The sequence below is a fragment of the Penicillium argentinense genome (assembly GCF_028826775.1).
Source record: "Penicillium argentinense strain IBT 30761 chromosome Unknown utg000004l_segment0_segment0, whole genome shotgun sequence".
Classification (NCBI taxonomy): Eukaryota; Fungi; Ascomycota; class Eurotiomycetes; order Eurotiales; family Aspergillaceae; genus Penicillium; species Penicillium argentinense.
In genome coordinates, this window is record NW_026622663.1 from 3,851,800 (window position 1) to 3,865,542 (window position 13,743).

The 13,743-nt window shown below is 53.1% G+C and overlaps 6 protein-coding genes across 6 annotated transcripts; 2 read left to right on the plus strand and 4 right to left on the minus strand.

Annotated features, from left to right (window-relative positions):
- Nucleotides 1-24: 24 nt before the first annotated feature.
- On the minus strand, nucleotides 25-575 carry fkbp3 (peptidylprolyl isomerase family protein FPR2; the record flags this gene model as incomplete). The annotated part of the gene is made up of 2 exons (XM_056616848.1): nucleotides 25-193; nucleotides 349-575. 2 exons carry the CDS (start codon nucleotides 573-575, stop codon nucleotides 25-27), a joined length of 396 nt encoding a protein of 131 aa, XP_056477205.1.
- Nucleotides 576-1,341: 766 nt separating this feature from the next.
- Nucleotides 1,342-3,152, plus strand: N7532_004355 (Glycerophosphoinositol permease 1; the record flags this gene model as incomplete). The annotated part of the gene is made up of 6 exons (XM_056616849.1): nucleotides 1,342-1,488; nucleotides 1,557-1,606; nucleotides 1,661-1,777; nucleotides 1,839-1,990; nucleotides 2,056-2,424; nucleotides 2,482-3,152. The coding sequence occupies 6 exons, from the start codon at nucleotides 1,342-1,344 to the stop codon at nucleotides 3,150-3,152; spliced, it is 1,506 nt and encodes a 501-aa protein (XP_056477206.1).
- Nucleotides 3,153-3,775: 623 nt separating this feature from the next.
- zrfB (low-affinity Zn(2+) transporter ZRT2) lies at nucleotides 3,776-4,855 on the minus strand (the record flags this gene model as incomplete). Its single annotated transcript, XM_056616850.1, has 1 exon — nucleotides 3,776-4,855. One exon carries the CDS (start codon nucleotides 4,853-4,855, stop codon nucleotides 3,776-3,778), a length of 1,080 nt encoding a protein of 359 aa, XP_056477207.1.
- Nucleotides 4,856-6,068: 1,213 nt separating this feature from the next.
- On the plus strand, nucleotides 6,069-6,862 carry N7532_004357 (uncharacterized protein; the record flags this gene model as incomplete). Its single annotated transcript, XM_056616851.1, has 2 exons — nucleotides 6,069-6,297; nucleotides 6,366-6,862. The coding sequence occupies 2 exons, from the start codon at nucleotides 6,069-6,071 to the stop codon at nucleotides 6,860-6,862; spliced, it is 726 nt and encodes a 241-aa protein (XP_056477208.1).
- A 4,665-nt stretch (nucleotides 6,863-11,527) lies between these two features.
- Nucleotides 11,528-11,844, minus strand: N7532_004358 (uncharacterized protein; the record flags this gene model as incomplete). The annotated part of the gene is given in 2 exon segments (XM_056616852.1): nucleotides 11,528-11,715; nucleotides 11,733-11,844. The coding sequence occupies 2 exon segments, from the start codon at nucleotides 11,842-11,844 to the stop codon at nucleotides 11,528-11,530; spliced, it is 300 nt and encodes a 99-aa protein (XP_056477209.1).
- Nucleotides 11,845-13,072: 1,228 nt separating this feature from the next.
- On the minus strand, nucleotides 13,073-13,537 carry N7532_004359 (uncharacterized protein; the record flags this gene model as incomplete). Its single annotated transcript, XM_056616853.1, has 1 exon — nucleotides 13,073-13,537. The coding sequence occupies one exon, from the start codon at nucleotides 13,535-13,537 to the stop codon at nucleotides 13,073-13,075; it is 465 nt and encodes a 154-aa protein (XP_056477210.1).
- Nucleotides 13,538-13,743: the final 206 nt, after the last annotated feature.

Below are 13,743 nucleotides of genomic sequence, written 5' to 3' on the forward strand. Positions count from 1 at the left end.
GCAGTATCTGATATGATATCAATTTTAGAGCTCATCCTTCTCAACGCCCTCAATGGCGACCAGTTCAGTCTCGAAAACTAGGGTCGCACCGCCGGGGATAGGTCCGACGCCACGGTCACCGTAGCCGTACTCGGGGGGAATAGTCAGCGTCCGCTTCTCGCCAATGCACATATTCTGAAGGCCCTGGTCCCATCTAGAGAAAGGAAAGAGTTAGCCGTGATCCACTCGTGCATGTAAAAGTACAATCTCTCCACAATATATTTACTGAGTTGCAAAGACAACAACCAGCAGAGACGCAGAAAGACCAGCCAGCGCAATTGAACGTATGTGAGCCGAGGCCAAACTTACCCCTTAATAACCCGACCGGATCCCAGCTTAAAGTTCAACGGCACATTTCGCTGGTAGCTGGAGTCGAATTGCTTGCCCGAGTCCTGGAGGGTGCCGCGGTAGTGCATGGAGATGTTGTCGCCGTTCTGGGTCTTGCGGGTGCATTCGACCTTGTGGGTTGTTTCGATGCCGAGCTCCGCGGCGCAGGCGAGAGAGGCGAGGGAGACGAGGAGGGTTGTGAGACGCATTGCGAGGGTGGTGGAGGTTATTTCGTAGACGTGTAGTGGGTGACGAGTGGATTGGGGTCGGGGTGAGGGGAATTGAATGGAGGAGAAGATTAAGACCAGATTTGGGGGAGAAGAGGAGAACGTGGTCTGCTGCGGAGCGAGGCGGGTCTGGTGGGGCCGGGCTTGGAGGAAACTCCGGAGCATATCTAGAGGGGCTTTGAATTGCTGTGCACAATTAGTGGCAGGGTCCTTTCGGTAGCATTTGAATTGCCGGCATAACTTCTTATCATGCAGTTAGTATACTGACTGCTTATTGCTTAGCAATTTGTTGAGGCATCTAATTCTGATAAGCATCTCATCCATCTCAATGCCAAGGGATTATTCCGCTCTAGGAAGTTGGCGCCACTATACACCTTGGAATTTTGCATGAAAAATTGACATATTGCTCTATTGATTATCTTAGTACTAATTGATACAGTCGTAAGGCTGACCCGATGCGGCAAAGCAGATAAATCTCTGCCAAGTCGAGGTTCACTTAGCTTCACCCGGCCGTCAATCACTGCCGCTCGTGGCCGCATGTGGCAGCGGAATGTGCCACTACCCGTGCCACCTCAATGCGGTCTCCAATGACCACCGCGTTACACGGCGACCACGATGGGCTAGTCCAGGGCAGCTGCTGGCATGACCCTGCCAGAAGCGAAAGCCTTCAATCTCTCGACGTCCTGTTTCTGCTTCTCTTCTTCAAGGAACCATCTCAGGCCGCATCGTCACCGTGGAAAGCTCAAGTATGGCCTCAGGAACAGATTTGACCAGCAGTTCGCAGCCTGTGAGCAAGGTTGTTCATGCCGAGGTCCACGATACCGACAATGCAGACACCGATCCCTCGCGTGATGTCTCTCGGAAGCGACAGAGCTTGTCGGATTTGCTCACTATTGTATGTGGATGCCACGATACTGTTGCGCATCGTGTCTGCTCGAATCTCACTAGCGCTGTTCTTTTTAGTTCGCAAGTGGCTTTGCCTTGATCAGTGATGGATACCAGAACAACCTGATGTAAGTCTGCCCTCGCCATTGCGAGAATACCGATCACAAACTCACGCTTGACAGGACCATGACCAATGTGCTTCTCAAGAAGGAATATCCCAAGGAGTACACCTCCGTGGTTAGCACCCGTGTATCTAACGCTCTGCTCGTTGGTGAAGTTATCGGACAGATCATCATCGGGTGAGTATCCATGCTCAAAACCAAATGACTTTTTGTATGTATCTAACGTAGTGCCCAATAGACTGACTTGCGACTACCTGGGCCGCAAAACGGCTATCATATTCACCACGGTCATGATCGTCATTGGAGGTGTCCTCGCTACTGCATCCCATGGAGTGACCATCGACGGCATGTTCTGGATGATGACCGTGGCTCGAGGCGTCGTCGGATTCGGTACGTCTCCATTATCCCAAATTATCAATCGACGAGGATTAGATACTAATAACGTACCACTTCAGGTGCTGGTGGCGAGTACCCGGCATCGTCAACTTCAGCCTCCGAGTCAGCCAATGAATTGACGCCCAAGCACCGAGGCCCGGCATTCATCATGGTGACCAACTTCCCCCTGTCTTTCGGTGGACCATTCGCAGTTTCCATTTTTTTGATCGTCCTGATGGCATGTCACGAGTCGCACTACAGCACCGTGTGGCGTGTGTGCTTCGGCATCGGCTGTATCTGGCCACTGTCCGTTTTCTACTTCCGGATCCGCATGCTGAACTCCACCCTCTATCGCCGTGGAGCCATCAAGAAACACGTGCCGTATCTCCTGGTCATTCGGTACTACTGGAAGACGCTTATCGGGACGTGCGGAGCCTGGTTCCTCTACGGTATGTGTTGACCCCAAAAGATTTCCAACTACTCATTCTCTTGCTAAAGATTCATAGACTTCGTCACTTTTCCAAACGGTGTATTCTCCGGCACTATCATCTCCAGCGTTGTGACAAACGGTACAGTCCGCCAAACCGGCGAATGGCAGCTTCTACTAGGAGCAATTGCCTTGCCAGGGGTCTTCCTCGGCGCCCTCCTTTGCAACAAAGTCGGCCGTAAGAATGTGATGATGATCGGTTTCAGCGGCTACCTGATCTTCGGCCTGATCATCGGATGCGCATATGACAAGATCACCAAAATAATCCCGCTCTTCGTGATCTTCTACGGCCTCATGCAAAGCTCCGGTAACTTCGGACCGGGCAACATGCTTGGTCTGCTCTCGTCGGAGTCATATGCCACTGGTGTTCGTGGTACTTGCTACGGACTGTCAGCTGCGATCGGTAAAGCGGGTGCTGCAGTGGGAACGCAGGCGTTCCAGCCAATCCAGAATAATCTCGGCAAGAAGTGGACCTTTATCATTGCTGCGATCTGCGGCGTTGTCGGGGTCATGGTGACTTATTTTTTCGTGCCGAATATCTCTGGTGAGGACCTGCGCATTCGCGATGAGAAGTTCCGCGCCTATCTGGTGGAAAATGGCTGGGATGAAGCTATGGGAGAAGATGATTTGCAAGCCTTTGCTGAAGATGGGGTTATAACTGATGATAGTGAGAAGGCTAAGGGTGGTTGAGCTGATGGAGCTGCGGCAATGAACAAACCTGGTGTGGGTGGATATGACTTTTACGACTTTCTAGCCCTATCGATTCAATGTCAACTTTCGTGCGATCATGGTACAATTAGCAACTTCCATGTTGTCTAATCGCAGTCTTTCAAGACCATGTTCCTGATCACTCCATATTGACCCAACCGATCCCCTCCGTGGAGGAGATTATTGCCAGTGATATTCTTGGAAGTGGGGACTCTAGCTGCACAAGGTAGCACTTTTCGGTTGTAGAGATGCCATACCAGCCTTCGAACATGTCAAGTACAGCTTGGTATGAGTGAGCCGGCACTTCGACGAGTTTAATTGGCTCAGGTACACACAAGGCTACGCTTCAAGAGGATGCTTAACAGATCATAAATAATTGATATAGGTTGAATTGTTTCAATCAATAAGCTCAACTCTATATAGGGTAAGCTAAATACAAATCCATCATAAGAACCGTCTTCCAAGACGCCTTTATATACCATCCAGATTGCCGCGGGTATTAATGCATGCATAGCGGGGATACATCATCATCTTTCCCTTTCCTTTTTGTGCAGGTAAGATAAAAATTATAAAGAAAGACAGAGAAAGTCCAGGTCATTAAACATCTACGCCCACTTGCCTAGAAGAGCCATGAGAGCAGCACCCAAGCACAGCAGGATGAACGCAGCCAGTACGTCACGGATCGGAGCTTTGCGCATCGAGTGACTGAACATGAATTCGTGCGCCATCAGCTCGACGAGTGCGGTATAAATCAGGATACCGGCTGAGATGGAGTCGAACACGCCATTGACAATCAGCGTGGTCCGTCCCTCGGGCGGGTAGCTCTCGCGAACACCAAGGCCGATGGCGATGGCAATAGGAGTCGAGATACCGAAGGCCAGCCCCAGGAAGTAGGGCGTGTGGCGCTTCGAGCGCGGCCAGGGCAGCAGGGCAAGTCGGGATCCCAGACCCAGACCTTCAAAGGTTTGGTGGAAGACCAAGACAATATAGAGGGTGGTGAACTCGGCGCCAGACACGGCAAGCGTGAGACCAATGAAGACTGAGTGGAAGATAATGCCGAATTCCAGGATGAAAATCGAAGTCAATTGGGCGGTGTAGTCCTCGATGGCAGCAATGTCTTTCTCATCATCATCGGAGTCGTGGTGTTCGCGGGAGTGGCCGAGATGATCCTCGCCGGGCATTAGATGATTGTGGTGATGGTGACTTTTGTTTTCGCCTACTTCTTCGACAACGGAAGGCTCGTCAATCTGGGTGTGGGAGTGACCTTCCTCGTCATGCAAGTGGCCTGCACCAAAGTGGGAGAACCGCATGACCATTAACTCCACGAAGAACAGGACAATGATAGTCATTAAAACGATGCCCTCCACCCAGCTGTATTCGGTAATCGGCCCAGTCAAACAGGGGTTGGTCAAAGCTTCCTCGGCCGGCGCCAACAGGTGAATAAAAGCAGTTGCGATGATGACTCCGGAGCCAAAGTATTTGGCAATGAAGAAAATCCAGCCAGGGAAGCCGCTCCTTTTGCTCCAACGACGGGCAAAGACGGGGAACAGAGCCCCGAACGAGGATCCGACAAGAATGACGAAGATGGACGAGATCCGAAGGCCCATCCGGCCGTCGAATTCATTTCCGGTATCACAGGCATCACCTTCCCGCTTGAAGAGTGTGTTGACAGAGTTGATCTCCATGATGGCACGAGGGGACAGGGATTAATCCTCTGCTTGTCTAGCAACGAATCGACTGGACGGGAACAGCGATATGAGCAGCGCGACAGGATATCAGATCCGACGATGATCAACCGGGCCCAGCAGTCTCAGCGGGTATATACTATGTGATTGCTGATTGCACCAAAGTGTGAGCACCTTGAGAGAAAAGGAAGTCGAGGAAGAAGGCTGGCAGGCCGGTTTGACGTGGAGGGGTTCCCACTGGGGGGATGGTCTGCTAATTTTGTGTGGGTGTCTCGTTGCTTTGGCCGTAACCCCCAAGGTCCTCGAGTAGAACGAGGACGGTCCAATGAAGGCGCAGATGACAACCGGGTTGGCCTGGCGAGATATCACGCTAAGGCAAGCGACGCAGACAAGTTGACGCACGTCTGCGCGAAATCGACCGTAGAAACTCGTTTGGCAATGCACTTCGAGTGTTCGGGGACGAATTGTACACCCGACCGGGAGACGGAGAACTGTCGCGCGGGCGTTGCGGAGACTTCACACCAGCGTGAGTACCTTGGGAGCAAGGCTTCAATTTGCACGTCCCGCGCTGGCCGCAATCGGCTATACCTTGGTTTATAGAAGCGGAATTGGGACGACTTGCAGTGCTTGGGCTTCAGACTGAGTAGTCGAGAAAAAAAAAATCTCAGTAATTGACGTCGCAACAAAAAAAGCCTGCGGAAATCATTGCCGTCATGCCCACGGGAGACAGCGGGAACAGGGTGGGATCCATGGGGACCTTGTTGGCTGTGGTTGATGGCGCACTGCGCACACAGAAAGTACCAGGTACCTCTTTATTCATATATTTTATAGTGTAGAGCAAGGTACCTAATACCTTGTTGTTAGTGAGGACCTTGGGGACGGTCAGGTTCTTTCCGATTGCGGTGGTTGGTGGGGTCACGTGTGGCCTCCCAATGTTGCAGCCGGAGACACTAGCAGTAGTAGTAGCAGTATGTTGGAGGCTGAAGAACATCAGCAGCAATGAAATTGACTGGTACCATGCTGGCCGGGCGATGGAAGAGGACGGGAGATTCGCTGGGGTTTGGTTGAAGTCGGGGGTGATGAGTGACAAGTGCCCTGCATAGTCACCTGAACGCCAATCAGAGCTCGCCAGAACTCGGCGGGTAGGAGCTTCAAGTTCAATGAGCTCACATCGGCATCGTCACTTTCTATCTAGTACACAACACACCTCGCCATGGCTCCCATCCGGCGTTACTTGCGCATCAGCAAATATTCGGTCCTGGAATGTCGCATCTACACGGAAAAGCCATCCGATGCTCGCTGGCTGCTGAACGCCCAAGACCCTGTCTTGCCACGCGTGTTCAAGGCGATTCGCCCGCTGGTCTTGCCTAGACTGCGCGAGGAGAACGAACGACTGTGGCTGCGAAAGAAGGCCAAGCCAGTGAAGGATGTCATCACTGAAGGTAGATCGACCGCTGTGGAAGGATTCTTAATTTGAATGTCGCGACTAATCTCGTGTCCTTTGATCCAGATGACTTCGAAGTCGGCATCTTTCTCCGCGAATCACGCACCCGTCATTCGCTCCTAACACGTCACAAGAACTTCGAGCAGCCAGAGAAACAGGAGGATACAGAGGCGCCCTCAGTGCCGGGGAACACATTGGCAGATGCAGAGGTCATTGAGGACAGTGAGGACGAGCCCGTCATCGACCTGCAGGGTATCCCTCAGGCGGCCGATGACGACATTGCACCAGCAGACAATCGCTCGTCACGAAGGAGAAGAAGGAGAGTCTCGGCCAAGGTAGAGGAATCAGAGGATATGGACCAGGACAGCGGGGATGACAAGAAGATGGGTTTCAGTACACATTACGAGAGTTTCAACATCTGTGGCTGGGTGCTCTGTTTGCTCATCTCGCGCAAAAGCGACAAGGCCGTGAGCCGACCCAGGGCGGACCCCTCAGCACCCAAGCAGCCTCTGATGGAAGAATGGATTTCGACTCAAGCTCAGCCGACCCTGGACGAGGACTGAGTACGAGGACACACAGGTTGCCAGGATGATTTCCACTTTCGGCCTTGAGCAGACCTGAAACATGATCTCCAGGTTCACATGTGTGGCTGAGGAACCCCTTCCGCCCACCTCCGTCAACCCAACCTTGAGCTTCCAAACTTCCTCCGCATCTTCACAGCGGGTACCCGCCGTGGCGTGATCAGATGCAAGTCGGCCCCTCTTGTGACACATGCTCAAATTGCGGAGTCGCATACGTCTACGCCCAAGTATGTGATGTTCCGCGTCTCTCCTGATGCAAATCCCCCATGTTTCGGCAGCAAGGGTGTTCATCCTTGCAGCAGCCGAAGCTTCCATGTCACGCGGACCCGGGAACGCGTACCCATGGCAGGGTCAATGTCCTCAGCCTGGGTTGAGCAACCCGTCCCTGGCTGATGGACGAACGGGCCGCTGCAGAACGCTATGGCGATGCAGTCAGCTTATCGGGCAATTGATGTTCTACCTGACCCTAAAGGCAAGGTAGCTTTAATGTCACTGGCCACAAGTCGCTGTTACGCAGGTGGCGGCCATTTGACCCTCTCAATGGACCAGAGTACATCGCTAGCCTTCCCAAGCCTCCAAGATTAGAATTCACGCGAGGCAACCTTGTTGCCTTGAATGGAGATCCTACACCTATACCTACACCTATATCGATCATGAGACAACAACATACTGTTTGAGCTCACATTCGCTTTGTGATCCACCTCGGTTTGCATGTCTCGGTCGAGTTCATGATATCACTAGTAGCAACCCAAACAGATCCATAGCTCCATTTGGCGGAGGAGAGAAAAGCTGCGCCTGACACCGCCATCATCCCGTCAACATCCCGTCAGTATCCCGTGTCTCTTTGACCAGCGGGATTCCAGTTCCACCTGGGCTCAGGTCGGCGGCCGACGCTATACATGTGGTGTCCACAAACCTCGGCACTCCGTTCTTCCCGTTCTTCCAGAAGCCCGCGTAGAAGACGGGTAGTCGTGGGTGGAGCCTGTTGAAACAGGCCGCTCCTCCACTTCTTCCCGTGACTCCATCGCCGGCCAACACCTTCCTGCCAGCGAGCACGTTGGGGGGGGGGAGCAGGAGGGAAAAGTGTCCCGGCCAGTCGGATAGGGACGAAATCACGACAGGCTGACGAAGTGGCTGCGGTAGGCCATTGCGTATACCCGATATGCTTTGATTGTCGATGCGAAAGTACGATTACGGTTGCCTGCTCGGGTAGCTCTCCATGTCCATCGCAATTCCATCTCGGGCCACCGTGGAATCGGACCTCCTCGCCACGTGCGGCGATCCGCCGAACCGAACAGGCAGTTCCTTGGGGATCGATCAGAGCAGTCCCAGCAGTCCCAGCAGTCCCAACCACCCGTGGAAATCTTCCGAGTTTCCAATCGCAACTCCTTTTTTCCCTTCCCTCGCTTCACTAGCCAGCGTACTCCACACCGAACTATTCGCTCTTTGTTTTGCTCGTTTCCAACGGCGCGGAACGGCGGCCCACTCCATCCCACAGTGGATCCCCACGCGGCCCTAATCCGCTTTAGACTCGTTTATTGAAGTTTGTGGCTTGTTAGCGCGTCGAGGTTTTCTTTCTGTGCTGCCAGGAACAACGAGGGTATCGCCACCCAGCTCCACCTGGTACCTGAATGGTGCCTGTTTGAGAACCGCTAGAGCCGCGAACTCACCCATCTGCCAGGTACAGACGCTTTTGGACGGGGACGCCTGCAATCCTGCAACGCTAGAGCCAAATCTCAAAACCCGGTTGCACGGACAAGTCCGACCGCCGATGCCCACCCACGGCGAGATGTGCCACCCGTATTCCTACAACATTTGCCGGATAGGGCTGTGGTCATGCGCTCGTTGCTGCCCACTCTGCCGGGTTTCCTGCAGTGACGAACTGAGAATACTGGGCTGACCAAGTCCGGGTTTTGTGGGGAGTCCCAATTCCATGTTCGCTTTCCGAGACTTGCCGGAGGATTTGAATTTCGGTGACGTTTCTCAAAATCGGAGATCTGCCGCCCCCATTGGCACTCTAACGTAGACCACAATTGCGCGGACTGTCACCACTACGTTTGAGGATAGTACCTACTGGAGTACACAGGGAGTATTGTGCGACACGGCTTCAAACAACCGAGTCGCACTCCAATGCGACCGGCTGCTGAGCACGCAATGAGCGCCACGCTCTGAAGAGTTAAGCGGATCTTCTGGTCGTGAAACACCCGACCCAGTGATGTGCGGGATCAACTCTGGGGAGCAGGGGTGGGATTACAGGGTGGCGTGGTCTTGGGCCAACGAGTCTGTCTTGCTTTTAGGGCCTGCACAGACGGGAAATCGATATGCATGTACATGCCTAAGGGTACATGACACATCCGGCAACAGGAACCTGCACGGCAAGCTTGTCCTACCCTCCAGTACCACCCTGGTAACTATCCTATCGGACTCACATATCAAATAATGATGTGCAATGCACTGTCCCTCCTACATACCCCCCGCCCCTCTTCTTTCCCGCCACTATTGCTGCAGAAGTGGGATGATCTCACGGCTAGAGACAATACAGTTTTATAGTGGCATGGGCTACCAAACGGAGTCGACTCGGCTCTGATCTCCGCTATGTGCGCGTGTTAGCGTCGCGAACCGAGAACACGCTACCGTAGTGAAGTGTGTAGTGCCTTAAGGCATGGAGGACGGCTCAATTTTCGGGGATACATTAGGGCACATTCTATTCGTAACCTGCCGATAAGACCCATCGCAGAAATTCCCCGGAAGGCAAAACACACCTCGGTTGAGAGGAGCGGAGTGGTACCTGAGCCTACGCCTACGTTACGATCGGAGAGGGACTAGCTCCAGGTACAGTGGCAAGTGACACGGCTTCATCCATCAATAATCGGAGGGCGGTTATTTGCCAGCACAGCTGCCTCCCACGGGTACCAACCACGGTATGGCGATGGGACTGGTGTCGAATGAATCCCCGGCTATTCTCAGGGGGAGGCGAAAAAGAAAAAGAAAAGGAAAAAGAAAAAGAAAAAGAAAATCAAAAACAAAACCAAAACCAAAAAAAGCAAGCCTAAGCCACGGTGTCCACCCCAGACCGTTATCTGAACCCCGTTTGAATGCAGTCATCACGGTGAATACGGTGAATGCGGCAGCCACTGGGAGAATGGCCTCGCCCATCCGATCTGCTCAACAGTCCGAGTACCCGGGTTGACGGAGAGCAGAGACAATTTGCGGTCGAATCAGCAGGCTGAAAGCCCCTGCGCCACGAGCAGCTTGTCCTGATCAACCTGATCACCCAAAAGCATGGGGTTGCTAAGGTTCGGGTGAGGAAGTAGTCGACAGGAAAACCCGGCACGTCGGGGCTGTCACAATACGAAACATGATTCGATCGGCGTAAATCCGGCCGGTAGTAGGACCCATTGGGGAATGGTCCTTATTTTCTGCCTGCTCGATTTTCCAGCGATCGACCCGCGCTGGCTTGGACCCTGGTTGCTGGGTTTGGCCCCTTTTGAGTCACCTGCGAGGCCCGTATTGCTTGTGCTTGGGCCGTTGCTCCTTCCTGCTACGAACTCAACAAGTACAAAGTACGCGGGCTACACAATACGCTTATTTGCCTTTGACAGGGAGTTAAAAAAAATTAAGAAAGAAAGAACAATACCAAAATACATTATTGAAAAAAAAAAGTAAAAAAAAATATCCTGTCCCTCGTTCACCGCATCGAGGAACCGTCCCGATGGAGCCGGTGGTGGAGCCACGGGAGATTGCCCATTCCCAGTTGTCACCTCGCGTGGTTTCATGATTATTCGGCCGGCGAACGCACTGTGAAACCCACGGCAAACGAAATTTTTCGCGACTAGTAGCCTTCACGTAGAGTGCCCTCGCTAGTTAGAGTGTTGGCCATTCGCGGCAAGATTGGAAACCAGGCTGGCTGTCTCACCCCGACCCTATGAAATCATGACTGGAAATGAATAAAAAATAATTCATGTTTACTGTATCGAGCCAATCCACTATTACTAGTGGTTCACCCGCGCCACAGAAGGTGGGGAGCTTCTAGAAAAACGCAGGGATTTCCATTGGATTTCCGGTTGGGGCAGCATTATTCATCCCCGAAGCGCTAAGAACATCGCAATAATTCCTACGTCAGATCAGGTGGAGACTCAGCCTCCTGTTCATGGCAGGGATGCTCGATGGGGGTACTTAGCAGCGGCACTAACTGAAATTGGTCCTACTGTAGGCTGACCGGGGCTTGGGATCCATTCCGGCTTATAAGTAACGTTCGTGCTCGTGCTCTAGCTTTTTCTATTTCTCAACCATCTCACTGCAATTCTACACTATAGTCATACTCGCATCCACTTCGACCGCGACTCAACTCTACCACTACCACTCGCACACTCAACTATCTATCTATCTCCCTTCGGGATTTATCACCACATCACACCACACCATACACCATGCCTTCAGTCGGCTCCTCGTCTCAGTTCCCTCCCTGCCCCGGTCCTCCTCCCAAGGGCCCCCTGCCGCCTCTGCCCAAATAAACAGGCTCCTCCCAAATGACCGTGACGACTCTGGCGCATTCCGGCCTCGCCAAATGCGCCCACGACCTGGGAGGCCCTCTCCTCGGCATGGATATGAAATGACCTCGATCTTTGACCTCGACCTGGTTTCGGCTCACTCGATGACTATACTCTCGATACGGTTTTGACTACTCGTCTTAATTCCAATCCCTACCCGGCAATCCTTTTCCGGACTGTTCTGCTCCTGCGACATATTCCCACCACGGACGCCCTCACTCTCGTGGCTACGCTTTAGCGCCTGATACGCCAGCGCAATGCGCGCGGGAAACCCAAGAGATGACGCTTGCAAATGTATTTACAGGCGTGGCGAACAGTCTTTCCCATCTTCGCATTCTCTTTCTCCATCTTACGGTCGTTGCGATGGGGCCCAAGAGCGCCGGCCGCCTCGGACTCCCTCAGCTTCTCTTGCATCATTAGCCAATTTTTATTTTTATTTGTTTCTCGCCCGATCCGCCGTTTCACTCCCGAGTGGAGTGGCCACAGCGTGATTATTACTCTCGTGCGGGGTGTCGCTATCGATCTCGATTCCCAGCATTGACGCGCAGATGCGGAGAAGCCGACACACTCGACTCATTAGCGCCAGCAGCAATTGGCTCCACCGGCTTCTGCTGCAACCTACCTCGGCCTGTTTGTCTCTCCCTGATCAGCTGCGACGGCATCGCTTTATCACCTGTGCGTCATTCTGCATCGATCTCCTGCACGGGCGATTCCTCACATTTGATGATTCCCCAATTGGATTTGATTTTCTTTACTTTCTTGACCACTTCGCTTGCATGTCGTTTTGCCGGGGCATTATCGACTGTTTCCATCTTTTTTAATCTTCGCCTCGGGCCTTTTGCATTCCTTTTTTCTTTCTGTTCTTTTAGCCTCATGCATTGGGCCGAATCATAATTACCGGCATATCTTACTTAGACTTAATATACCCCCAGCAGAGCAACTTGATTTATTACTATCGGATCATCCGATGTCATGCATAATCTTCCACCCTGGACCTTACTACAGTGGTTTTGCCACATTACACCTTGTACCCAAAGACATCCCTGAATCGTAGACCATCCCGGCCTAGCACTGTCGCACCCGATGAAACACCGCGCCCCGCCCGCTCGTTTCACCAACACTGTTGCCGCCACGCTGGCCGGTGCCGCCATGAAAAGAAGGCGACGCCAGCGTCAGGCGACAACGAATGTGCCTGGCACGGACGCGGAGGCTGGCTGGGGTGAGCTCGGGCAAGTGGGGGTTTCATGGCGGAACGGAGTATAACAGGATGATGAATCATGGACTCCCGTCGATCGACACCGATCTGACATCTTATCGACTCCTGCTTACTCCATTCCCATGTCTAAGGTACAATCTACTACCTACTACCACTGAGATGTACACGGGCCAACAATAGTACCGTGTACATCGCCAGGTACATCTAATCCCTCAAACCACCGCGATTCGAGACTATCTCATCCGACACCGCCAAGGCGGATACGGCGCGATAGCAACGCATGGCGTTATTTTAGTGCGACGAATCGCGCGGAGGCCCGTGACCGGTATACAGCATGACGCCAGACAAAGCCCCTCTGTAGAGAGAGTACCTTTACTATCGGCGTGCATGCGATCATGCATGAATCGACAATCTCGCGAGCTCAGACTATTGGAACGGAGCCCCACTCCCCGTCAAGAAATCAAGATGAACAAAGACATGTCGAAGTACAAGCACAACAATGCCGTCCGAGCGCTCGGCGGGATTTGCCTCATGCCTGAGCATTCCAGGTAGCTGGCACGATCTCCCGATTGCAATTGGGGAAAAGTTTGTGCCTTGCCATCTGCAACTCAGCTTGACGTTGCTCGGAGACGTGCGGCGCCGAGGTCGTAGCCGCAGTGCGCAGTGCGCAATAGGTTTCAGCAGGTACGTGCCGGCGTCGACGGTAGCCGTTGGTCCAACGTTGTTCGCCTTGGCGTCAGCATTTTGGTTTTCATCATCGTGAAATGAGACCCCGCTTTCTATTGTTTTTCGGTGCTTGGGGCCGCCCCGCTTGGAAACCGGTTTGACGACTGAAAGGGCGTGTGGAGTTGGACCTCGCGGAGGCCGGCGACGGAGGTCATAGCACCCCATGGTCGACCTAAGCTGCCGGGGTTTTGGAGGTGAGGCTATTTTCAGCCTATTCAGGCATCCTCCTTGTCGAGGGGCTCTTGCGCAGCCACGTGTGAGTGTGAAGTCATGGTGAGCCGCGATAAGAGCGGCAGTGTCGATGGAGTTGCACATGCAGATGCAGGTGCAGGGGTGAGATGCCGGGCAATTTGGGGTGTGTGGCATTGCCA